The 25882-nt window shown below is 40.0% G+C and overlaps 1 protein-coding gene across 6 annotated transcripts; it reads left to right on the forward strand.

Moving 5' to 3' along the window:
• Positions 1-1339: 1339 nt before the first annotated feature.
• HERPUD2 (HERPUD family member 2) lies at positions 1340-24436 on the forward strand. 6 transcript variants are annotated; one of them, XM_042042843.1, is made up of 9 exons: positions 1341-1794; positions 9640-9717; positions 13127-13240; positions 15240-15397; positions 20300-20386; positions 21054-21176; positions 21478-21801; positions 22998-23112; positions 23435-24436. In XM_042042843.1, exons 1-9 carry the CDS (start codon positions 1648-1650, stop codon positions 23594-23596), a joined length of 1308 nt encoding a protein of 435 aa, XP_041898777.1. In that variant the 5' UTR covers positions 1341-1647; the 3' UTR covers positions 23597-24436. The 6 variants fall into 6 exon arrangements, with proteins under 6 accessions (XP_041898780.1, XP_041898778.1, XP_041898777.1 ...); XM_042042846.1 differs by lacking the exon at positions 13127-13240 and having other exon boundaries at positions 1340-1794; XM_042042844.1 differs by lacking the exon at positions 9640-9717 and having other exon boundaries at positions 1340-1794.
• The last annotated feature ends 1446 nt before the right edge of the window (positions 24437-25882 follow it).

Here is a 25882-nt window from a genome sequence, read left to right on the forward strand (position 1 = left end):
TTTTATCGTTTTAGACAGAATTATTCAGCAACATAAGGGGTCCATATTGAGACAAGTGTTATTTAATATCTCCATTAATGATATAAACAAAGGGATTGCGTGCACTCTCAGCAAATGTGCAGATGACACCAAGCTGAGTGATGCCAGGATACCATCCAGAGGGACCTGGACAAGCTCAAGAAGTGGGCCCATGGGAATCTAATGAGATTTAATAAGACCAAGCGCAAGGTGCTACACCTGGGTTGAGACAACGCTCGGTATCAACACAAGGCGGGGGACGAACAGATAAAGAACAGCCTGGGGGAAAAGGACTTGGAGGTGCTGATGGATGAGAAGCTGGACATGACCTGGCAATGTGCACTCACAGTCCAGAAAGCCAAACGTGTCCTGGGCTGCATCCAAAGCAGCGTGGCCAGCAGGGCAAGGGAAGGGATTCTGCCCCCCTGCTCTGCTCTGGTGAGACCCCACCTGCAGTGCTGCATCCAGCTCTGGGATCCCAGCACAGGAAGGACAGAGACCTGTTGGAGCGAGTCCAGAGGAGGCCACCAAGACAATTAGAGGGATGGAATATCTCTCCTAGAAAGAAAGGCTGAGAATGGGGTTTGTTTAGCTTGGAAAAGAGAAGGCTTCAGGGTGACCTAATTGCAGCCTTCTAGTATCTGAAGGGAACTTATGAGAAAGACGGAGAGGGACTATTTACAAGGAGGAATGGATTCAAACTGAAAGAGAAGAGGCGAAGAAAGTCTTTACTGTGAAGGTGGTGAGGCACTGGCACAGGCTGCCCAGGAAAGCTGTGGATGCCACATCCTGGCCAGGGCTCAAGGCCAGGCTGGATGGGGCTCTGAGCAACCTGGTCCTGCTGCAAGATGTCCCTGCCCATGTCAGGGGGCTGGAAGCAGATGATCTTTAAGTTCTCTTCCAACTCAAACCATTCTGTGATTATGTGATTCTTTGTGATTCAATGGCCTACATTCTCGTTATAAAATAGCACTTCCTGACCTCACAAGGATATTTGGGATAACTACAGTGCGGCATTCCCACGCAACGGTGACGGAGGCAAGACACACGGGCAGCAAAGCTTTAATTCCCATGCTAAGAAGCATTTAAGCTTTTCAGTCGCTGAGACCTTCTTGTGAATGAACACCCCGACCCGAGCAGCCGCTGAACACCCACACCTCGTACCGCGGCCGCCGCCCACGGCCACAATGGCAGCGGCGCCACGCAGCCCCCGCCCGCCATGGCGTCACGCGCGGCCTGCCCGGCCCGCGGGCGCCCCCCGGTGCCGCTCGGCGGGAGCGGCGGGGGGCGGGGGGCGGGGGCAGCGGCGGCGCCGCTTCCGGCCTCCATTTTACGCGGCGGCGGCGGCCGGAGGCCGAGGTGGTGCCGCGGGTGGGGGGGTTTGGTTTGGGCGGGTGCGTTCCGGGTGCCGCGCTGTTCCTTCTCCCATCGCGGGCGTGGGGGACGAGGGTGCGATTCCCCGTGGCCGCGGTTCCCGGAGCGTTAGCACGGGGATGGGCTCCCCCAGCTCCCCCAGGAAGTTCGCCCCCGGCCGCTGAACCCGCTCGGAGCCCCCCCCAAAGGTTCGAGCGGCGTCGTGTGCCCGGGGAGAAGGAGAGCGGGGCAGGGCCGGCCGGCCCCGCGGGCAGTATGGACCAGAGCGTGGTGGAGCACCCGGTGACCCTCATCATCAAGGCCCCCAACCAGAAATACACCGACCAGACCATCAGCTGCTTTCTGGAGTGGACTGTGGGCAAGCTGAAGTCCCACCTCTCCAAGGTGTACCCCAGTAAGCCGGTGAGTTGTTGGCCAGCTCTTTTCTCTCGCCTTGTCGGTAAGGCTGGCCCTGCGGCGACTTGGGGACAGGCGGTCAAGACTTCCCGTAAACGCTGCAAAATAAACAAGAGTCCTGCTGCCGAAGCGTGATCTGCATGAAGGCGATGGCCGTCCCTCTGCTTTCAGGGAAGTTGGCAATGTAACAAATAGGAAGCTGCTCTTATACATGGTGTGAGACGATCGCAGTGTAGCATCCTGAAAGGCGATATCGCTAAAGATGCTTACTAATGCTTCACTTTGCTTTTTTTGGGAACTGAGATTTAGGTATCTCAGTTAACTGAATTTGAGACTAATTTTTGTAAATCTAACATCTCTGGCTAAGAGTTCCGTCTGTTCTAAAGTATAAGCAATATACTTAAGGTTAACACGATCTAGGGAGTTCACTGAGGTGTGGAGCAGATAGATGTTTATTCATAATATTATTTGAAACATGTAGTTGAACAACCTACAAAATTATTCCTTCTTTGAGAAGCCATTTTTCTTGAGATTGTGCTGAAAATTCTGCTGTCAGGTGTTAAACAAACTTGTATTTTGAAACTTAATACCTATAGCCTTTTTTGTTCCTGAGGGAAATACTGTTTATTTCTGAATTCCTCTAAGTTCTAAATTTGGCAATTAAAAAGAGGCTATGGAAAAAGCATAGGCAATAATTGATAATACTGTATATGTGTAGAATGGCAGTCATACAGAACGGTATATTTAAAAATTTGTTCCAGAGAACTGTGTGAGAACTGCAGCAGCATGTGGGGCCTACAACGAGGCTTTAAAAAACATCAGAAGAAGGTGGCATTTATATTGTAAATTATTTTTCACCTAGTTCAATAGAAGAATTACTGTTGTTGATTTTTTTTTGACAGAGGAAAGTAAAATAGTAGCTTTGTCTCAGGAAGGGTTTCTGCCTTTTGGAGAAAGAAGAAGAAAAGCAGCCAACAACTTGGGCTGTGTCACTGGTACATTGACATCTGTTAAACAGTTTTGAGAGTTTGTGGATGTAGTTATTACTGTGAGTAATTCTCTTCTGAAAGAGCCTATCTGCTGTGAAAAACAAAAATATGACTCCAGCTGATTGCTGCTTCATCCTCCTCACTAGAATCTCCTCCAGTGACGAGTTTGTGTTTAAACACTAGTTTTCTGACTCATCCTGTGAATGATCCTGCTAAATTGAGCTCCTGCAAGGAAAGAACCTTAATGAACAAGACGTTTTCATGTTGCACTGTAGGCTTTAAACAGTGGTATAGTGTTAATTTCAGTTTCCTGAAACATCTTTCTTCTGATGAAAATAGATTCAACATGCCTCTCAGTATTAAATGACTAGTTCACGATACCCAAATTTATGCTGGGTTAAAGAATGGGGAGTTTCTTCAATGAAAATTATCTCAGTAATTCCAATTTAATTTAGATCTACTGCACTTGCAGTTAAACTAATAACTGAACACAGTATTTTTATTTCATAGGACCTTTCAAATTAAATTAATAACATGGGAGAGTAGAAAGGTATTAATTAGGATGGCTCCTATGTATAGTAAATTCAAAAAGTGTATTTTTGGCTTGATATATTTTTGATGTTGAGTGCTACTGCTTTTTTCAAATGTGTGCAAGTCTTTTTGCTTTTAGTAGCTCCCCTCCCTCTCCCTTTTTTTTTTTTCCTTTTAAATCAGATCAGTTAAAATCTTGTTGATAAGATTTCTCTGTTCCTTCAATATGATAGGTCCTGGAAATAACTTCTATTACAACACTATTTTAAGGTGGTGGGAATACACCAGAACACAGAGACTTTATACAGGCCTTGCAGTGTTCTCTAAGGGTATAAAACAGAAATCAGTTGCTGTCACTGCTGAACATAATATTTCAAGTTTTCTGTGTGACTTGAACCTCATTCTTGTATGTGCCTCTGTAAATTAGCTGGTAAACTGATGGTAACTGTAAGTGTCCTAATTAAATTTACAATTTATTAGGAGTATGTCTTCAGAAAGTGAGGTGGTTAGAACAGCCAAATGAGAAGTTAGGTCTTGAGGCAGTGTTGTTTGTGATTTTTCCAGATTAATTTGTGTAAATGACTTGGCCTGAGTACATTCAGATTTCAAATACAGGCAGATTTAAATTGGTTTAGTTGTTATTAAAATTGATGTACTTTCCAAAGTAAGTACTTGAATAAGCTAAATAGGTTCAAAAAGATGTTCAGTTAGTGTGTATTACTAAGGTTCACATTCGTCAACACTTTTGTTCCCTGACTTGACCAGTTTTCATAGATAGAGTACTGCAGTTATAGTGTCCCTAAATGTGAAATACTTACGTAAAATAACTCGAGGTTGTTGTAAAATCAGCCTGTGTCTCAGTCTGGCAGATCCTACCTTCAGTGCATTAACTGCTGCATTGATTACACCTATAAACAGTAATTTAAAACTGCTATTTCTCATTGCCTGTAGTACTGTCATCTAGCATTTGCCTACCACATGTCATTGTCTGGATTTTTATTTCCTATAGAGGAATGGGAGAGAAGCTTAGTGAACTAAAATAATACCTGTCTGGTAGCTGCAACAGTATAGCTCAGAGATTGCCTGTGTTCCTAAAGGACACTGCTACACTATATTAAGTTTGGTGTTTGGTAATGTGCTGGGCATAGCTAATTTGGACTAAGCATTGCACAAGAAGTCTTGCCTGGAAAAATGGAGATTAAAAACCAAACCAGTAGCTCTGGAGTTCTTAGTTTTGCATACATACCTTTTGATTTTGATCTGCGAACTGTCTCCCATCTCACTCTAAACTTTAGGTTCTAGAATAATTTCTTCTGATGCCACATGCTTGCTTCTGAAAATGGGGCTGCTCTAATTATGTGGTTTGAGGTGTTTTTCCATCACAGTTTAATGTTTCAGCTAGCAGTGAGCATGCTGTTCCTTGAAGCAGGAGGTGTGGCAGTGAAATTTCCTCTGGCAGAGGATGAGTTGAATGCCTTTTCTATTTACTTTGGCATATATGTGAGCTACTCTGTTTCCACATTTATTCCCTCTTCTTTCATTTGCATTTAAAAAAAAAAAAAACCAACAAGCCCATTTCAGAATTTCAGGCTTTCACTCTGAAAATTGCAAGTGGTAATCCTTTAGTTCTCAGGTAGATGTTCAGTTTATGAAGGGAGGAGTATGGGGTTTAAGGCCTCATCTTCCCCATTAAAGTCTCTGGCTTAATATGATTAACAGTACTCAACATATGTTTAAGCTTTTCTTTTGTGGTTTTGTAGGGAGCTGAAATGCATTACTCAAGGCTATGTAGTCAGCTTTGAGGGGTAATTTTGATCTCGCAGTTTCACCTCTGTAAAGTATTCATATTTGGAAGTTACTCGTATCATGTTTGAGAAGATACTTGATTAGAGGGGGTGGAAGAGGGACTGGTTCATGAGGTACTGAAGAGAAGAATTGAAAGTGACCATGTAGAAGGCTCCATTACGAGTGAGACAGTCAAAACAACATTCTAGTGCTATGCTGGATGATGATTTAAAGATTTGGAGTTTGAGGGGTTTTTTGCTGTTGTGCTTTGCTTAAGTGCTTATCTGTTCTTATTAATCTCCAGTTAATCAGTCTCAGGGCCCAGAAACAAGGATTCTTAAGATTTTTCTTCTGACTGCACTGGTCAATCTAAAGCAACAAGTTTCCAATTTACACGAAATTAAAGTTTTCTTTAATCTTGATGCTGAAATTCTGATTTTTTTAAGGAGGCCTTTCCCAAGTACAAAATGCAGGCTTGCATTCTGCTAGCAGCCTGTTCTTGCTTGAAGGGAGCAACAAAATGGTGTAGCTCAAAAGAAGTTACTGACGTGAGTCAGGCATTTCTTGTTGTTTTAAATGTAAATAGAAATAGTACATCCTTGTTGCTGAATGTATTTTATCAATTTCAGCTGCAAATAACTAGTTCCCTGTGTTGTGAGACTTACAAAAATAGTGTCCTATGCCACTAAGTAAATATACAGAAAAATGCAGAAGAATAGAGAAAATTACTCTTAAGTGGAAGTGATAAACAGTTCTGCACAGTATGTGGCAGGGTGTTTTTTTAAAAAGTGTATTTAATCATGAATGGCTAGTATGGCTTTGGGAAAAAAGGTACAGCTTGAGATTTACTGAGTGTTGCAGTGGGGATCATGCAACATTCATATACCAAACCAGGAGTCCCGTGGAAAGGAAGTATATACGGCCAGACAGATTCTTGCTAGATGTTTCAGAGATGTTTATTTCTCCAGCCGCATGGCCGGAGCTCTGCCGAGGAACTGTTCCAGTCACGGGACCAAGGGTCCTTCTGCCCGCGCAGGGAACACAAACCAACCCATGGGAACGAGGCTGAGCAGGGGCAGGGAAACCCCGTGTCTGTGCCCTCAGGGCCCCTCTCCCAGGGCTACACGGCAGGGGAGGAGACCCCAACATCTCACCCGTTTTATTTTAATAAAAGGAGAATGAAAACAACTGGATAAACGTAACAAGAACAGTTTCAAAACAAAACAAGCCACCCTCCTGAGTCTTTAAATGTCCAAACAGATTCTGTGGAACATCTTAGGGCTGACAGAAGGGAGACAGGACTCTCTGAGCATGCTTTGTGGGGAAACTGAGGCAGGAGAGGGTTTAACTTCTTCCCTCCCCCTTTTCATCCCCCACTCGGCATTGGAAAGGGATTTTTGGGGAAACAATTGGCAAAAGCATGGTTTTGTGAGGGCAACCATGGGTGAAAAAACGGATTGGGAATACACTGGGGGTAATAGGACATAGGGTAAAAGGGAAAGGTGGGATTAGGAAAGGGAGACTGTAGGGGGGGTTTACAATGGAGATATTGTCTAACATGACTACGAGTTTTTGCATATATACTGCCTTTCACAGAAACACCATCAGGCCCAGTGACCTGCGATGCTTGTAACCCTTTTCTACCTCGTATAATTTTGAATTCCACTACCTCTCCATCTCCCAAGCTTGGGATGCATTTTTCAGGGTTATTCTTTTTAATAGCAGTTCTATGCATGAATATGTCTTGCTGGTTGTCACACCTTGTTATAAAACCATAATTTTGCTTAACATTATACCATTTTACTATCCCTAAGGTCTTAGTTACTATGATCTTTTCCTTTTTCCGAGTGGCTGCTGTTTTCTGTCTCGCTGCGTCTTTGCTCTCTCCTTCGGTCGCTCCCGTGTTGGAATTGTCGGGGCTGCTCGTGCCTGCGCGCTCTTCCCGGGGTCGCGTTTGGGGCTGCGCGGGCCGGGCCGGGCCGCGCTGCTCAGTTCTCCGCGCGTCGCCTCCTCCTTCGCTGCCGCTGCCGGGCGCTGCACCCACGTCTCGGCCGGGCCCCCGGGCGACGATCCCCCCGCGCCCTGCTCCAGCGCGTGTTTCGGCTGGGTGCGGCTCTGCTCCACCGCCGCCCCTGCGCTGCCCCTCGCGGTCGGGCATTCCTGGGGCTCGCTCCACCACGCGCTGCGCGGGGCCGGGCGGGCACCGCCGGGTCCCGCCGCTCCCGCTGCGCCTCGCTCCGCCACCGACACTGCAGCTCGCGTGGCTCCGCCCGCGCGCGGGAACTGCCTCGCTGCTGCTCGCAGAGCGCTCGGTGCACGTGGCCTGGGCCGCACGGTCCCTGCGCCAGGCTTCCCTTCGCCAAGACACAGCTGACATTGCTCAACAGTCTCGGTAACTAAATAATATTCACGAAAATATTCTTCCACCGGCATATATTTTGACTCCAGTATTAACTGTGTCCAAATGGTTTTCCAAAAGCCCTTGGTAAGAATTAAATCCCAAGAAACATAGAAAAAGTTCTTAAACAACCATGCCAGGAAGTGTTTCAGTTCTTTTTGAGCTTGAATCAAGCTAAAATTCACAAATCGTTGTTCAAGAATCATTTTAAGTTTAAGATAAATGTCCATATGCGGCTCTGAGAGCCAAGAGTCTTCCCACCGTTCCTCCATAGTTTAGATATGGAATAGCAAAGCAAAACCAAGAAGAGGAATCCAAAGTTTCCAGGGTTTACTCACACAAATCAGTCGCTTAGGGATCGGGGATCGTTCTGCTCTCAATTCCTCACCATTATGTTGCAGTGGGGATACTGCAACACGCATATACCAAACCAGGAGTCCCGTGGAAAGGAAATATATATGGACAGACAGATTCTTGATAGCTGTTTCAGAGAGATGTTAATTTCTCCAGCCGCATGGCCGGAGCTCTGCCGAGGAACTGTTCCAGTCACCGGCCCAAGGGTCCTTCTGCCCGCGCAGGGAACACAAACCAACCAATGGGAACGAGGCTGAGCAGGGGCAGGGAAACCCCGTGCCTGTGCCCTCAGGGCCCCTCTCCCAGGGCTACACGGCGGGGGAGGAGACCCCAGCAACTGAGTACTTATTAGAATTATTTGCTTTGAGTATCTCTGTTTTGTTCTGGTGATATGACCATTTTTTTTTCCAGGTTAAAAAAACCCCAATAGTTTTGTAACATTTCTATATTCTGGTAAGTTATTTGGGGTAACATTTCTATATTCTGCTAAGTTATTTGGGATTTGTAGAAGGCTATTGCAAGAAACAAAAATGTCAAAACTTCTGTGAAAGCTTTTTCTGATCACAGAGATCTGGGTCTCAGTTATTTGTCTTAGTGTGAACAAGACTGCAGAGTGGGCAGCAGAAGGCTGGGGTAGAAAGAGGAGAGGTGTAAGACTTGCTGTTTGCATGATGGGGAAATCCTTCAAATAGTTCATGCATGTTTGTTCCACTGATATTAGGCTAGATTTCTTCACTTAGCATTTGCTTATGTTAGCACTCACTTTTAAGTGATAAATGTTATTGAATTAATTTAGGGTGCAAGCAGTAGTTAAACTGAACTGGTGTGACCATTGGATTCTTTTTAAAATTCTTTAAAAATTGTGAATATTTGGGAGGTTTTTTTTTTAAGGGAGCTATATATTCACATAGTTACAGCATGTTAATGAATATTTACCACTTTTTTTTTGACCGCATAAACTGAATTGAGTGGGGTTGATGTTTTTCTTTTGTTTGATTGAGTAAGCTCCTCGTTTTAGCATGCTGGACATCTTACTGTAGATAGGTACCTCAAATAGTTTCCTTTAAAATAATTTTGTTGTTATTTCTATTGTGTAGAATAGTCCAAAGTTACTATCATGTGAATAGTATATAATTTGTTAAAAAATAAAAAATCTTTGTTTGCAATACTAGATTATTTGAAACTGTGAAACTGTCAGAATAGGGAAAAAAGCTTACCCAGGTTGGAAGCCTACCTTAAAGAAAAAGCTTTTGCTGCTTCTTGCTTTTTAATGCTTTCCTCCTTGTTTTATCCAATGATGTTTTTGGTTTTGGTTTTTTTTCTGCAGGGGGTCTGAGGATGGGGGCAAGGACTAATAACAGAAAGTTCCTACTGAAAAAGAGTAAAATTTGTTCTATTCTGAATATTTTAATTGGCATTCCATCATTCTGCTAACTTTCTTTGCCCCAGCCACTTCTCCATCTATATTTTTAGAAAGTGCCTGGGACCAGGAGCAGGGTAAAGAACAAATCACTAAAAGACAGGAATTTCTGAATGTAGTGGGAAGTTTTCTTAACAAGCATTTACTCTTAGGTGTTGTTAAATGTTATGGCACTCTTGCTGAGTGCTTAATAGTAGAAGTCTTTTTCGGAAGTAATTTGTGAGTTGGACTTGTGAAGCCTCTGAAATGTTTTTAAGTCTGTCTGTTGGTGGTTGGACTTATAAGGAATTTTCTCATCTGCAGATGTTATCTCCAGCTGTATACCTGTACAGCAGGAAAAAAGCTAAATTCCTTTCTTTGTCCCCATCTCCTAGTCTACAAAGGATCAGAGACTGGTGTATTCTGGCAGACTGCTTCCTGATCATCTGCAGCTGAAAGATGTTCTCAGAAAAGTAAGCTTTATATCAACACCGTACAATATTTGATCAAACCCCTTTTTTGGGAAATAGGAATTTAGATTTGTGTTGTTTAAGTTCAAATTCTTGTTGTATTGAGAGATGTAACCATATAATGTTGATATGTTCTGAAAAATGTATTTTCAAGTATGCCTTGTGTCTAGGATTATGATACTTGTGGATTGAGGCATGTTTCCAGTTGGTGGGAGAGTAAGTAGGCTGTGTTCAGTCCCAGGCAAGTGATCTGTTGTGTATCATAGAATCATGGAATGATTTCAGTTGGAAGGGACCTTGTAGATCATCTAGTTCCAACCCTCCTGCTGCAGGCATCTTCCACTAGACTGGATTGCTTAGAGCTCCTTCCAACCTGGCCTTGATTTCTTTGAATGGTTACCACTGCCACATAAATGGAATAATACAACATATTTGTGTTGATTTGGGACATCATTTAAGTTCTCATTGAGGCTTAAATCCAGAACTTAAATTAAAAATGGCACTTGTGCAAGCAGACAAAGAGTAGTATATTTAATATCCAAAACCAGAATTCTAAATTCCTGAATAATTTCCTGGGAAGGCTGTTTGTTGTCTTGTTTTTGATTTGTCAGCACTTAACCATTCCTGATGATGTTTGAAACTTCGTTGGTTCTTGCTCTTTTAATTTCTTACATTTTTTTCTTCTGTTGGTTCCTGTTGGGACAAATAACTCAGTTAATCTAATTTCGGATTCTTCAGTCAGCATTTAAATCCCAATCCTGAATATGCATGGTATCTCACGTAGGAAATACTGGAATATGTGCGCTTGGTTTTCAAACTGGTTCAAATAGTTTGGATTGATGATACCAAGTAATAAGGACTTCATTAAGTTAGTAAAGTTCTTAATAACGTATAGAACAAGGTATTTAGGGTAGATTATAAAGAACTTCTGTTTCCATTTCGATGGTGACAGAAAACACGATGCATTATGTTGAGCAGTCTAAATTCTTTGTAAACAGCTCAGCATGAATCAATAGCTGTTATTGGGGAAATACCTTAAGTCCTTGCACAGTTTTTAACCCTATGAAATAGATGAACTCTGTAATACAGTTCCTGGCTGTTGGTAATGATACTTTTTTGTAATGTATTGAGGTAAAAATCAATGTACATGCTGTAAGAGTGGGTGAGTCACATTTTAAAACTTTCTGTGGAGGAAAGTCTCCAAATGTGGATGGGGCTTTAGTGAAAGTGAGCAACTGAACTTCAGTATTAAGGATGGAGAAACAGATGCAGAGGAGTCTTGAATATTGCTTCAGCAGACTAACACTGCTGTTCCTTTATAATCTTTATTCTGAAATAGATTTTATTAAATGGGATTGAACTTCTTACCAAAGAAAATGATTGCCGTTTACTGTGTGTATAGGTTTACTAGAAAACTGAAGCTGGACTACTGCAAACCAGTGTATGCCTTGTACCACTTAAAAGTTCAAGGAAATGCTTATATAACTTATTCAAAGCTTAGTTTTTGCTTGCTAAGGACAAAACGAAATCTGAATTCCTTAAATTCACTTGGCCTACTTGAAGCACACTGGTTTTAGAAAACAACGTTTCAAAATTTGCTTATGTGCTAGAGGAGAAGCTTTCTAACTAATGTTTTCCTTCACCATATAGGGGCTGTGCTTTAAAGCATTTTAGTAGTTATAGGCCTTGGCTGTAGTTAAAGAAATTAAGTGAATTTGAGAACATGCCAGTCTTAAGCACAAAGTTAGAAATTTGTGTTGGAAGAAGTGGAGTTTTTTGTCCTAAAGCTTTTGAGAGCTTTTAGAAAAAAAGTATGATTAAACTTCAATTCAGTCTCATTCTCTGCCAAAATCTTCTTACTGGATTATCTATAAATTCCTAATATTATCTGAGGACTTACTAAATCTCTGTCTAGTTTTGTGATATTTGCTCCTTGGTACTGACCAGTGTCATTTCACTGATACAGGATGCCTCGAGGCTGGAAGTTGTGGCACTCTTCTAGCACAGTGATATCCAACACATTACTTATGAATAGAAGTATGTTACAATAAACTGTCACATTTAATAAAGCTGTATGCTGTAGGCTTAACAACTGGTATGTCTAACTTCCCTTGCCTTTCCCAGGGGCATAAATTGTTACCTAGGAAGAAGGTGATTAGTTAGGTTAAAGGCTTTTGACATGGTCAAAGTGCTAATCACCTGTGTTCAGTGCTTTCTGATCCTTGCTATCACTGAGTGGTCAGAAATTACACTTAATGTAGCAGTGAGGCTGTGCTTGGGGTTAGGGACCAGTACATGGGGAGAAGTTTAAATGACTGTGGGTGTGTGTTGGCTATGCTAGCAGTAATGCACAGTGCCGTATAAAAGCATTTATATAGTTTTCTCTATTCCTAAAGATCAAAACCTTAAAAATGGTTAAATGGCTGTTACAGCACGTTTATATATAGTTTAAAAAGCCCCCTCCAAATGCAGCATTTCTGAATGTCATCTCATTAAAAATGGCAGCTTGCCTGCACTATCCTGATTTCAGAAGAGGATAGATGCGTGTTTCTGTTCCTCCTCTTGTTTAAAATTTAGTTAGTGATGAAGGCGTGGTGTGCAATTTAAATATGCAGCCATAGCTGTTGTGTTGCTATGGCCATGTAAGGGGGTGGTTTAATTTGATACAGTGAAATAGCTTCAGATTGAAGTTATGGCCTCCAGATGGGGGGGGTGAGTGTGTTCCTGCAGAATTGGCATGGCCTTGCTACATGGCTTCAACTGGTGGCAGGCATTTGCTTCCTCACTTTCAAATATTTAGGAATACTCTAGTCCCACCTAGCACTTTGAATAGCATTCCCTGAGCATGGAATATCTGCAGGGGCCCTTCAGTTGGGTGTCTGCAGGTTAGGCTTGAGCCAAGCGTAGACCCGGAGCAAGGTGAATGCAATGGCTGGCACATTGTTCTTATCTTTGTCTGCTTGTGGAATTCCAGCGCCTACGTTTTTCATGTACCCTGATATCTCTATTGAATAACACTCTTCATAGATCTCAGTGGAAATGTAAGCATTCCTAACTTTAGGGAAACTGAGCTCTGTAAAAGATTTGAGATTTTTCCAAAGTAAAAGTTAAAGCTTGTTATACACTTCTTCATGTTTCTCCTGGGGTTCTTCCACTAGTTCTGCTATACTGCTGTTTTAGGGAAAATTGGGTTAAAGTCAATGTTCCATGTGTTACTGTGGACAGCTTCTAAGAAGACATTAATTAGTTGTGAAATGGTAGGATTCTCTTGTGCTAGGCTCAAGTGTTGCTTTTTGGTCTCTCTGTTTTGTATAATGTTTCTTTAGCATTTGCAACTTTGAATTTTTAAAGACTATTTTTACTTGTTTCTCCAATATTGTTGCTTTAGCTCTTCAATTTCTTTAATTTTTAGCAAGATGAATATCATATGGTTCATCTGGTTTGTACATCTCGGACACCCCCAAGTTCTCCAAAACCCAGCACCAGTAGAGAAGGTCATGGAGCTTCAACCTCCAGCAGTAGCTCAGTGAGTTTTTTCATACACAGGACATAAATTCCTTCTATGCTAAGGAAACTTGCTATTAATTTCTCTTCTAACTTTTTATATTTGTCTGTAAAATAGTGTGTTTAAAGTAGAGCATGCCATATGAATTTGTACAATTAGACTTGATTATTTAAGGGTGTCCTTTTATTTAAACAAAGATTACCTTTTTTCAAATTGTAATACAGTTGTGTTTATTAGATGATAAAGCACTACTTTTTCTAAGCTATTCTTTCTTTTTAACACTGTATTGAAAAGTACACTCTCCTTTCTCTTCATATCCCTGTATCTTTGGCAGAAATTGAACAGTGCATTCAGAACTTGAAAAAAACTAAGTTGAGAATTGTTCTGTGAAAATTTAAGAGAGACCAGTCAAAATATTGCTGTTGTCATGAGATACAGGTGGAACTTGGCCAGGGTTTTTTCTGTTTGACAGGAATTGGCCGGTATTTATGTATGAACTTCAAGGTAGTCATAGCGTCTGTAAGACAGTGAAAAGTAGGAAATGTTCTTAACACTTTTATTAGTTAAATTGTTAACAGAACATGTTTGTTTATGGTGTTTTGAGCCTTCCCCTCTTCACACCCTCCAAATATGATGATGGTCTTTGGTGGTATTGCATTTTAAAAGCAGTTATGTTTCTGTTGAGGACTTGGTAGTCATTACTGTAATTCTTGGCTTTTTCCAGAGTTGGCAGTATCACTAAGCAACCCTTGAAGGTTAGTCAGAAAGGGATATATATACAATACCACTGTAGGTACTTTTCATCTGAGGTGTGTGGATTGTCAGTCTATTGGCAATGCTCTTTTGAGCTGTCTTCATTCTGCTGTTGATAGGTGTCAGGCTTCTGTGTGACAGTCAGAAACATGAGCAGTTTAAGCAATGGTAGAGGGGTCTGGCTGCAGCATCTTTTCAAAGTCTGTGTTTATATCTCTGCAAGCAGGACACAGGTGGCCTCCTTGTCAAGTGTTTTATTGGTGTGTATATCAGTTGTAATGTTGTATTTGAGTGACTGTATTAATGACTGCTTAAAGCGCACAGTATGCAAAGTGCTAAGTTCATAATACTTTGGAAGAAACAACCTTAACTCAAAGTTTGAATGGCCTTTGTCCTTCTATTTATTTTTTATTTTTATTCCCCTCCCACCCTCACTGTCTAGTGGTAAATTTTTCTTGTTTTCTTTGTAGGGCAAATGTGATATGGATGTCTTAAGTAATTCCGCCTCCTCACTTCCTGAGTTGTCAAAGTTAATGAGGATTTTCTACTGAGTTAACATTACAGTAATTCTTAGCAACAGGATTTGGGGATTTATTAAGACTGAAGTAATGCATCTCAATGGCCCCATTGTAATCTTGTTATGGTGACAGTTTAGAAGCCAGGTATTGAAGGTCTGACACTAGTTTCAGGTGTGTTCCTGGGAGCCTAAGTACTTTCTATCTGTTTCCCCATTCCTGTTGGTAGCCCCCTTCCAGTGGTGAGCACAGGAATTTGGATTGGGCAGCTGGCACAGTGAAGAAGTGAAGAGTAGAAGGGGTAACTAAAGATAAGGATAGAGGAATGGTATTTTAAGCCACTGCAGGCACTGTTGTCACTGTTGAAGGTAGTCATATCCTGAGGTTGTAGTTCTGTTAACGATAGCCAGTAGAATTTTCATTCCTGTTAAATATTCTTTCAATTAAGTTTTAGTTTGCTTCAGCTTTTTGAAACTATGATTCTCAGTGACTTGTGGTTTTCTCTGGAAACTATCAAGTGTTGAGTCTTCCTGAAAATTCTTTTTTCCCCCCATGCACCTGAGTGCAATTTTGAATTTCTGTTTTTATTGGTTCTGGCAAGCCTTAGTAAAACCACAGAAGACTTACCCAGTGTTTACATTCTTAATAAAACTTATGACAAAACATTAAAGCAAGTAGTTTTTTTAAGACACAGTAGTAAATCTTAAAGCTGTGGCAAAAGATCCACAACCTCAATTTTATTTATTTTTAAGAATTCAGACCGTTCTGGATCAACTGCTGCCTCACCCACAAACCAAGAAGCTTCTTCTACGTCTTTGAACACTAGTGCAGATGGAGTGAGGCATCGTAATCTTCCACAAGCACACAGCAACTCCACACCAAGCCACCAGTTCCCTTATTTAATGCAAGGGTAAGTGAGACTGAGGGAATCCTCGCTCTTTGATGCTCTTTAAAGTGCTTTAAATGTTCAGTTGCAATTACGTTTCTCTCAGTCTGCAAAATGATTTGTCTAGTTCACCTTGAAGCATAAGTCACATTAGAAGAGTTTTCACATGAAAACTAGTGGTTTTAGCCAGGAGTCAGTCAAAGAGGAAGTGCTCTTGGTGCTCCCCTTCAGGCTGTTTTTGTTTATTTTTCTTTATGCTCTGCCCTCAGCCTTCTTGAACAAGTACAGTTTTAATATGTCTAGTGGATGTATTTAGTAATGTAACTGATAGAATTATTGTTTCTGGTTGTCTTTTCTGTCCTTTGTTTTAATAGTCAACACTAAATTCTTATCAGAATATGATGGTTTTTAGTTTTTGATACATGAGAGATGTAATTCCTCATTTCTCCATATGGGATTCAACTGTAGAAATGGTATGCAGGTGTTTTGAGTACATGTAGTGCTTGTGTATCTACAACAGAATGTTTAGGGATTCTCATACATACCAATGAAAGGTAACCAGTTTACATTTCTAGATCAGATGTGTTATTACATAGCTATTAAAGTTCTGTCATTTTTTTTTGTGCTTAAAGAGCGGTTTTAGGAAGTTTAACCCATGTGACCTTTGAAGTTGCTTAAACATGTTGTTTTTATTGTTAGTAGTAGTAGTAGCTTCTTCCAAGGGGACAACAGGAGGATGGTGTTCTGAGATGATAGCTGTTGTTTCCTCAGGGAGCACTTTCGGGTTTTCTTTCTGACAAGGTGTTCTCCCAGTACTGTACAGATTCTAGAAACCTAATTTGGAGAATGTTGACACAGAAAACCCTAAGGTATGAATGTGCTAGCAGTAACATTGCTTCTGTTGCTGCAGAGAAAACAGATGGCAAGAGCTGTTGAAAGTTTGTTAAGTTTCAGTTTAATTTACATGCTCTCATTAGAGTTAACTTAGACTTTACTACTCTTGCTAGTTTTCATCTTGAATTTGTTGAAATTTTTTTTTATTGTCTGAAATGTACTGTCTGCTGGGAAGAGATTGCCTTTGGAGTGGGTGGAGCACTTATTGTGACCAAATGCATCTTCACAGAAGTGGTCATACTTGCCTTTCTGACAGAGCTAGGTGAGACCAGGTTGACTGTCAAGACTGCTATTGGTGTAATGTAGATTAATTCCAGAAGCAATTTACTATGTGTTGTGTAAATGAATAATCTGTAAAAAGTTTTAATGTTTTTCTAATTAGCTTTTCACATAGACATATTCTGAGTGAGTTTTTGTCAAGTGTGGTGAACTGAATAGGCTGTGGACTTCAAAAAGGCAACAGAACCACTATTAAGTCTTTGGGCTGAATTAATTTGTGTCAGTTTGGGAGACATTGCTGCTTGGAAAGAAAGAATAACTTAAAAGTAAGTTAAAAATACTAAGTCTGTGACATGCTATGTCTAGCATGTAATGTGGATTGAGAGGAGTGGATCTGTAGACTGAAAGAAGTGCTGAGAGCCTGACATCCCTGTACATATTTCAGGAGTTTCAGTCTTACTTGGACAATCTTTATCTTGGTTGCCTGGAATAGGGTCCTGCTTGTGGCTAAGGTGCATTAGCAGTGCACCCAAATCACATATTTCAATTTTGTGTAATCCAAAAGGAATCCAGATGGTGATCCAAGAGCATTCTGTGGTGCAAACAGAACTGTAGTTAGAGGAAGTGACTGGAGGTTTCCAAGAATGCATTCCTAATCTGAACAGAAATGCCAAATAAACAAACCCTAAATAATCCTAGGCCTTTTATTTTGGAAAGTATTTTAATGGAATACTGTCAGAACTTAAAGTAGATCTTTGTGGACTGCTAAGTACTGGCTCTGCTCAACTCCAAATAATCTGTGCCCAGTGCCTGCTGGAGCCTGCTTGCTTCTTTAAAAACACTTTTTAAAGCTTCAGCAATCTTTTCAGATGCATCCGCTTTTGCTTTTGGGCACTGCTGCTTGTATTCCAGCAGTAAGAAATGCCCTCTGTTCTTACAGTTGTCTCTTAAACATCATTTGGGGCAATGGGATCTAGCTTTAATATAATTTATATGCAGATCAAGACTTGTTAGGAATGTGAAGATTCATAGCTGAAACTGGTATTACTTTGTTGATTTTTCTTATATTTCCATGACCAAACACTTTTTATTCTAGCTGCATGATTAACTGTAAGCACTACTGATGGGGAAAGATCTCCAGGTATTTGAAAATTTGTGTGAGGGTCAGTTTCCTTGGGCATTTTGCAATACTTGATTTGTACAAATAAGCAATGTGAATGTTGGATGATTAAATTACAGTTCTGATGTTTTTTCAGCTCCTGGCTTAAAGCTGCAATGTGAGAGTTGAACGTACTTTGGGAAAACGGCATTTAGTTCAGATTGTTGAAGTATTATGGGGAAAAAAATTAACTTTGTTGCATTTGGGCTTTTGCAAATGCTGTTTTCAAAAAATCTAAACTTGAGGTGGGACTGGGCAAGTAGCTTATGTATCTGCCAAGTTAGTCTTCAGCTGTAGGGAGCAAGCACAGCATTGTCTGCTCCCGTGGACTTTGTTGAGGATCAGGGCCTCTGCTGTGCTGTGCAGGTACAAACAGAACAGACGGGCTCAGCCCTGACAGGGTTTGCATTTCAGATTGGAGAGCACTTGGAAGCAGTAAACAGACAAGAAACATCAAGGCAGTGAAATAATTTGTCAAGTATGGGTGGCCCATCTAATGAAATGATTTCATATTGTGCACACAGTAATGTTTGAAAGCAAATAACAAAATGACATACTGACAGCATGCAATATATCCTAGCACATAAATACCTTGCTGCATCAGTCACCTTTGCTCACTGTATTGTCTTCAAAGTAGCAAATAGCATAGCAGAGGATACTGCAATACCACCTGAAGTTGATGTGCGTGGCTCATATGAGATGAGCCATAAATGAGATGTTTGTGGGTCAAGGTTAAACAAATGCAGTTATTGTTAATCAGGCAGGTGACAGAGAATGAGCTTTTAAGTCCGAATAAAAAGTCTTGTTTTTTCACTGGTGATGAGCAGTATCTTCGTGATAACCTTACCCTCAAATTCAGTGCTGGTTAGTTCATTTGGATGTCTTCTGTAGTCCAAAATAAGTAATTTTGAGCTTTTTTTGCCATCCTGAGGAGCACTATGTGTCTTTTCAGAATATTCTGAAGCTACCTCTACCATGTGAACTGTTTCCTGGCTTATCCAGCTGTTCTTCTATTGTCTGCTCTGCTTTGTTCTCCAGTCTTGGAATGCCTGTACAGATCCTGTTTGCTTCTCTGTTCTCATGCTGTTGCTGCCATTCTTTTGAAATAGCCTACTTCCTACCTCTTTCTCTTCTTTTTGGAAAAAGATGAGGAAAAAGTATGTGCTACTTTCCTTTTTCCTTGAACAACAAGCTGCCTTGCTTTGCTGAGAAGATCCTCTTCCTTTGGGGGGGGTTCTTCTCACTGAAATACATTGATACACTGTTAAGAGTTGTTTCTGAATTTCATAAGTTAACTTAATATCCTGGCAACTGTAATAGCTGTATAATTGACAACATCTGCCTCATTTGGATTTTTGATGAGCAAACAAAACACTGCTGTACTAGTTGTCATTCTAAGCCAGAAGCCAGTTGTAAGCCAGTCTACTTCTGCTTGATTAACGGAGTCAGGTCTTGAAAAACTAAGTCTTGCTTCTCAAAAAGTCACGTCTTCTAGAAAAGCTATTTGGAAAAAAAAAATTAAAAACCCACCACAATATTTGAATGTGAAAGAAAAGAATATGCCATAACTGAACTTCTGTGGTTTGTCTTGTTTGACTGGCTACTTAATCTACTGTTAAGCTTTAAGGCATCAAGAAAGCAGCTTTTGAAAGAGTTTGAAAGAAAGAAGAGGCTCAAATCTGGTAATATTTCTAAAAGATGTATCTGTGAGGGCAAGCTGTTAGCCTCTTAGGCTAAAATTTTTTTGAGCTCAACGTAGCAGTTACAAAGAAGAACCCTGAAATCTGTATCTGATGAGAAAAGGAAGTGGTGAATTCCTTCAGAACTTGCTCAGGCAAGTTGGGTAGGACTGCTTTTTGGTGACTGAGGTAGAAGTGGGTGATCCTGCCTGTTCAGAACCCCATCTGACACTCTGCCTTCTTGAAATTGAGACTCTGCTCCGTGGTTTGTCTCAGCACAGTACTTAATGGCACTCACGTAGAATATTTGAATCACCTTTACATTTTGAGGTCAAATGTTTTATGAATTTTGGACGAGTTTTATCTCTCAAAGTGTTAGCCAGTTCAAGGGATAGAAAAGCACATTTTTATAGCTTGCAACTATAAATCATGATTAATGTTTTTCAACAGTAGCTTCATGGCATTGCTGTTTCAACATGTTAATTATGCATAAATAAATACATCAGCAGGGCTGCTAGTTAACCCTTTCAATTTTTAAAACAAACCTTGAATAATGCCTGTGACTATCTCAGTTTGTGTTTGGTATCAGGAAAGTACTTTTGCTTTCTTTATTCTCCCCCCACCGCCCCCCAAACTGTTGTCAAAACAGGTTATGGCTAAATGCAAACATAACAGTTTTAGCAGAGGTCATGGAGTTGCATGGCAGGCTATTGTCCAGAATTAGAGTGAAATATTTATTCATGTGTAACATGGAAAAAGGTTTTAATGTCTTCCTTCCATCTTTCTTTCTGGGCATGTCGTGTATATCTGAATGCCTGGTAGACTAATGAAATCTCTTGGTGATATCTTTGCAGGGAGTGCCTTACTTAGGGAACAGGTGTAGTCTACAGTACAATTACAGCAGTCTCAGCTTTTGCTACCTGCAGTCTGAATAAACTTTTCTTCATGCTTTATACTCTCATGCTGTCCTGAAAGATGTCCTGGTTTACTACAGTTCACTACATCAAAATCTTTTGGGAAAGAGTTGGAAATCTTGCCAAAACATGCTATATGCTCTAGGAGGTAAGAGAGGATAAGAAGTCTAATAGCAGACAAAACCAAACATAAAACTTATGTACAGGAGTTTTATCTCTTGCATGTGAATTGGAGCTAAAAGCCCATAGGGAGTAGAATCACATATGCTCAAAATATTGAAGGGGGGGGAAGATAATCCTTTACAGTGTTCTTAGTTGCAATCTTCAGAAGCTGTATCTGAAAGATTAGTTTGTTGTCTTATGTTATTTCTTCACGTCTCTGATCACAGTGGTATTTCAGGTATTGCTTCTAAAAGGAAGCTATAGAAGATAGTAAGTTTTCCCTTTAGAGCTCCTGTAGACCTTTAAGGGTGTTCTCTGAACTTAAAAGGAATTTTATGGAAGACTTTCTGCAGTTAGCACAGTCTTGAAAAGCTTTCAGCATTGTTTTGTTCCAGAGATGCAGCTAGTAACATACATACTAAGTACAAAACCAAATATTCTTTCTATAGAAATAACTTTGCTTATTAATTTCTTTATGAAAATGTAGTGCTTTTTTTGAATGTGTTGGACGATCTCACTATATGTTATTTCAGTGCATTGTTTTAGGGGAACAAACGAGAAGAGAGATACTCCTTTAATGTTTTTTTAATATTAGTGCACCTTTTAAATGTCACAATTCAGAGCTGAATATTTTTCTTTAAATCGTTTCCTAGCAATATAGGCAACCAGTTTCCAGGCCAAGGTGTTCCTGTTGGATTTTCTATGTATCCTGCATTCAGTCCCTTACAGATGATATGGTGGCAACAGATGTATGTACGTCAGTACTACATGCAGTAGTAAGTCTACATTATCTTCATACTGAGCTACACTAGTGAAAAGAATATATTAAATGTTTTTTTCAGGATCAAAATATCTGTGTTTATTCTGTCTGGCTCTGTTTTATACTTAGTTGTGTCCAGCAAATTATGAAATCCAGTCTTGGATTAGAATTAAATTAATGTCTTAGTAAGTAAAAATCTAAGGGAAAATGCAGTTTGTTTTGACATATATTAAATCTGAAACTGTAGCAAAGAAGACAGGCTTAGTAATTATGGTGCATGTCTTTTTGACAAACCGAGTTTATGTTTAAATTTTTAGCCAAGCTGCTGTTTCAGCCCAAGTGACTTCCAGCACTGAGCCAGCGAGATCTGCAGTTGCCCAGGCTGTAAATTCAGAACATGCTCGTGCAAATGAGCCTGCAGCAGTGCCAAATGTAGCCGTCCAGGAGAACAGGCCTGTAAATCAAAATGTTCAGATGAATGCACAGGGTGGCCCAGTAGTGAATGAAGAGGACTTCAACCGGGACTGGCTGGACTGGATGTACACGTTCTCTAGAGCAGCAATTCTTCTGAGCATTGTATACTTCTATTCTTCTTTCAGTCGGTTTGTCATGGTAATGGGAGCCATGCTGCTGGTTTATTTGTGAGTACAACAGTTGTGTATAGCTGCAGATATGAGATGTGGAGTGTGGTGCTAATGTTTATTCCATTTAAAATTAAAAACTATCCATGTGCAAAAATTTACACACTGCCCCTTTGCAGTAGGGTGTGTCTGTTAAAAAAATTAATATAAACAAGTAGAGAAACAGATGTGAAGAAAGGTAATTATCAAAATGTTTTTACAGTAAGTTGGATACCACTTATACCTGAAACACAATGTTCTTACATATTGGTGATATTAATAGATCAGTATTGTTGAAATGTAGCATTTTGGGATGAAAATTTAGAAGGCGGGAGTGAGGGCAGGGAGATTCATATAGGTCAAGCATATACTTGCATAAACATAAACTTACTGCTTGGATATGAAATTGCAGAGCTAAGCTCATGTATATTTCCAAAATAACTTATGGGCTGTGTGCAGTAAATTTTGTTAGGCAGAGTTAAGGTAGTGGTACTATAATGGTGGGCACGAGGTCTGGTAGAATTACAGAGATGTAAAAATTTTTTAACTGCACGTCGTAAAGACCTAAGCACGTTCTGTATTTAGTTGAGAAATACCAGTACTGTTGTCATCACTTCCTTTCAGATATGAAGATACCTTAGTGATGTAAATAGAAGTGGAAAACAGCAGTAATGCTTGATGTTTTGGACTCATCTCATTCACTGAGAGTTTCCTTACAATGTAGTCTCAGTCCTAACTAGGACTGTTCTTTCATACCGGTAGGGTAGTTGAAATCAGAATATAGACCCTTGGAAATGTAGGAGAGGCTTATTTAATTTACAGTGGTGATGTGGTTCAAGCATTAGCTGAAATTTAAATTCCTTTTTTCCATGGAAAATCGAATTTAAACTAAGAAAATTAAGGCTGCCTTTGAAAATGTATTTAACTTCAGTATTAAAAATGGGGAGGAAACCCATAAAAAGTATTCTACTTATTTAATCACCTAATCATGGTACATTATTAGTCTTCTGGAACTGAGGGCTGTGAGCAGCAAGACCTTAATGCAGACATTGGAGAGTAGCCATGCAATCTAGAAGGATGAATTACAGAAAAATAGATGTAACTTCCTTCCTTTGAAAGTACTTACAGAATTTGCTGCAGTAGTTAGCTGTAGAAGAAAAAATCTTTTTTGTTCCTTTCAAAAGAGAGGTTTTCAACTGTTCCGCTTTCTTACATAGACACCAAGCTGGATGGTTTCCCTTTAGGCAAGAGGGAGGCCAACAACAGGCAGCCAATAATGCAGAAGTGAACCGTGATGGGCAACATGCAAATAATCCTGATCTTGAAGAGATGGTGAGTAAGGGCAGACATGTCTTTTGAGACTCCGATGTATCATATTGTAAAGTATGCTGTAGTGCCTGGACAGAAAGTCAACTTTTGTGAAATGGAGTTGGTTTAACCAGAAAGCTTTCAGCATTGTCCTGCTGCTTAAATTCTGTATTTCTCCAGTCTGACAATTATTGATTCTCTACTTCAATCACAGACTTTCTTCATGCTAGTTACTTCAGGAGGTTGTTCTGAGAGAAGTCACTTAATGTAGGAAGATGCTGCTGGTTACCTTATGTCAGAATTCTGAAAAGAAGCAGTTGAATTGCTTCAATTTCTGTTTTTAAAGGAGCGACTTATGGATGATGGGATTGATGAAGACAACGGAGAAGATGCAGGTGAAGATGGCAATACAGAGCAGCAGCCTGGATTCATGGCTTCTGCTTGGTCCTTTATCACAACCTTCTTCACATCACTGATTCCTGAAGGGCCTCCACAGGTTGGCAACTAAAGTGGAAAAGGAACTGTGTCAGGCAGCCTCAGTAGCCATACATAGAAGTGGAGCAGAGTGTGTTCTAAATACAGTGCAATTTCTGAAAATTTATAATGTTATCTTTTTGATCATGGTGTACAAAAATGTGTATTTTTTTCTTTTGGCTTTCTCATGCATTGAATATTTTAAGCACAAGTGGACTACTACATGCTTTCTTTAAGATTCTTCTTTTTCTGAAGAATAAAATGTAAAGATATTGGTCTTCCATGTTTTGTTTTAATTTCAAATGTGTGTTACACTGAGGCAAAGAGCTTGAACGTAATCTGCACCATTACCTCTTTAAAGAGCTGTTAAAAATACGAATGTTGACAGATCTTTCCAAATGCCCTCCATTTATTTGAATAATGTATCTTGTGTTAGTTTGAGGCAGGGTATGAATTCTCACATGGGATTTGGAACTTATTCCTGAGAGAATGCAGTAAACACAGGGATTACTTGTTAATGGCATGTTGTCTTCATGTCAGGAAATAGTAAGCTTCTTGGTAAAAAAAAACGGAGAGCTTTTTCTTGAGACTGTACTGACATTTATTAAAGTTGGAGGTATTTGACAGCTCTTCAAAGATAAATGGCAGTGATGGGATAAACCTTAAATGTTTGATACATACAGTACTTTTTAAGGAAAATATAGCTGTGCTGGGGCAAAACATGTACATTAGGTTTTTTAATAAAAACTGTTATGGTAACTCTTTTGGATGTTTATATGCATATTTGAATGCAAATGGCTAAACTGTGCCTCATTAAGGATGAGGATATGATTAATTTGAGAGTGTAATAAAGTTATCATGGTGGCATTACTGACATTGACTAAAGTGATGTGTTTGTAGCAGTGTCTGTACAGTTACGAGTGTGATCTCACAACAGACTTATCTGTATTCTTTAACTTAATTAACCTAATTAAAACTGAGAAAAAGAAAGTGCTATATCATGGAGTAGCGCAGTGCTGTGTCAGGTTTTTGGTTGCTTTCTTTAGATTTTAATCCTAGTCAAGAAGTTACATTTGGTTTTGTTCTTAATTCTGAGGTCATTGCGTGCTCTTTAACTTAAAAATGTGTGCAAAGATTCTCTTGCTCTGCTACCAAAGGAAAGCCTATTTGACTTTAATTTCCAAGTACAGGGCAAAGCTCTTGAATAGTCTGAGTGATAGGTAGGGATTTATTTTTTACTTGGTTATGTTAAACTGCTGTGCAGCAAAGTTTTAAACCCAAAGAGAACCTTTTAAGTTTTAAGCTCTGAAACATCTGTAAAGATTTCTAGGCCTCACTGAGAGATGACTCAATTGGAAAAAATAAATTTGAACATTTTTGAGGTGTCTTAAGTTAAACAGAATCTTTTTTGAGTTACAAAGTATTTCTAATCTACAAGTTTGTCAGAGGAAAAGTAGAAATCTAAGTCTTAAAAACATCAGTTATTTGCTGTATAGGCAGCAGTGATGATTAAGTCATGTTTAATTACGGTGTTTTCTTCCTATTTTTACTATGGGAAGCTGCTCTCAGTTTAGGTTCTTTACTACATATACATAAAATGTGTAGACCTTGTCCATGAAGTGTTACCTTTTTAGTTTGGTGGATGGATATTAGTTGACTAATATTTAAGAGCTGCTACAAAAACTTACATTTTTAAAGGAGTGTCACAAGTGGCAGTCTTGGATGTCATAGGCCTTATTTCTGGAATACATTGAAGAAGTTTCACCTGTTTGACCTGTGTGTTCTACCTCTCACTTCTACCAAAGTTTTTCTTTTACCATTTTTCCTTTTGTCCTTGCATTAGCATACCTGTAAGCTATACAGTTATGACCTGCCAGTATCCAGCTATCAACAGCCATTTGTTGCTTCTTACCTATGTTGAGGTTTGTTTGTTTTCCATGCTGTAGGAAGCAGTTAGTGGCAGCTCTCTGCTGTTAGCAGACTGGATTAAGAAATCTGCTCTTAATGCTGTTAGCTCTGGTTTTGTTGAAAAGTGTGGAATTGCCACTACTTGTTTGTATTCAGACAAGGATACACTTGTTGACAGGTTTCACAAGGTTGAAATAGTGAAATGGGAGATCCTGGCAGTTGGTTGGATGTTGAGGGAGATGTTCTGAGAGCTTTAACCAGAACACAGAGCTGGAGCAATGCATCACAGAGGCCACACTTCCATGAGATTGTCTTAAGGTGATCAAATCTCCCAGCTTCCACAACTTACCAAGATACAGGAAAGGAAGAGCAAAATATGGTTACTGAGGAAAGTGAGTGAAAAATAACAATG

The sequence above is a fragment of the Corvus kubaryi genome, unplaced genomic scaffold (assembly GCF_017639235.1).
Source record: "Corvus kubaryi isolate FWS band 111438036 unplaced genomic scaffold, C.kubaryi_AGA036_p1.0 37398, whole genome shotgun sequence".
NCBI lineage: Eukaryota > Metazoa > Chordata > Aves > Passeriformes > Corvidae > Corvus > Corvus kubaryi.

Excerpts from the sequence above, each read along its gene's own strand:
- HERPUD2 (XM_042042843.1), top strand. The coding sequence starts at position 1,648 with ATGGACCAGAGCGTGGTGGAGCACCCGGTGACCCTCATCATCAAGGCC. Across the intron at positions 15,398-20,299 it reads TTCCCTTATTTAATGCAAGG|ATGTCCTGGTTTACTACAGT; the intron begins GTAAGTGAGACT and ends CTGTCCTGAAAG. Across the intron at positions 23,113-23,434 it reads ATCCTGATCTTGAAGAGATG|GAGCGACTTATGGATGATGG; the intron begins GTGAGTAAGGGC and ends CTGTTTTTAAAG.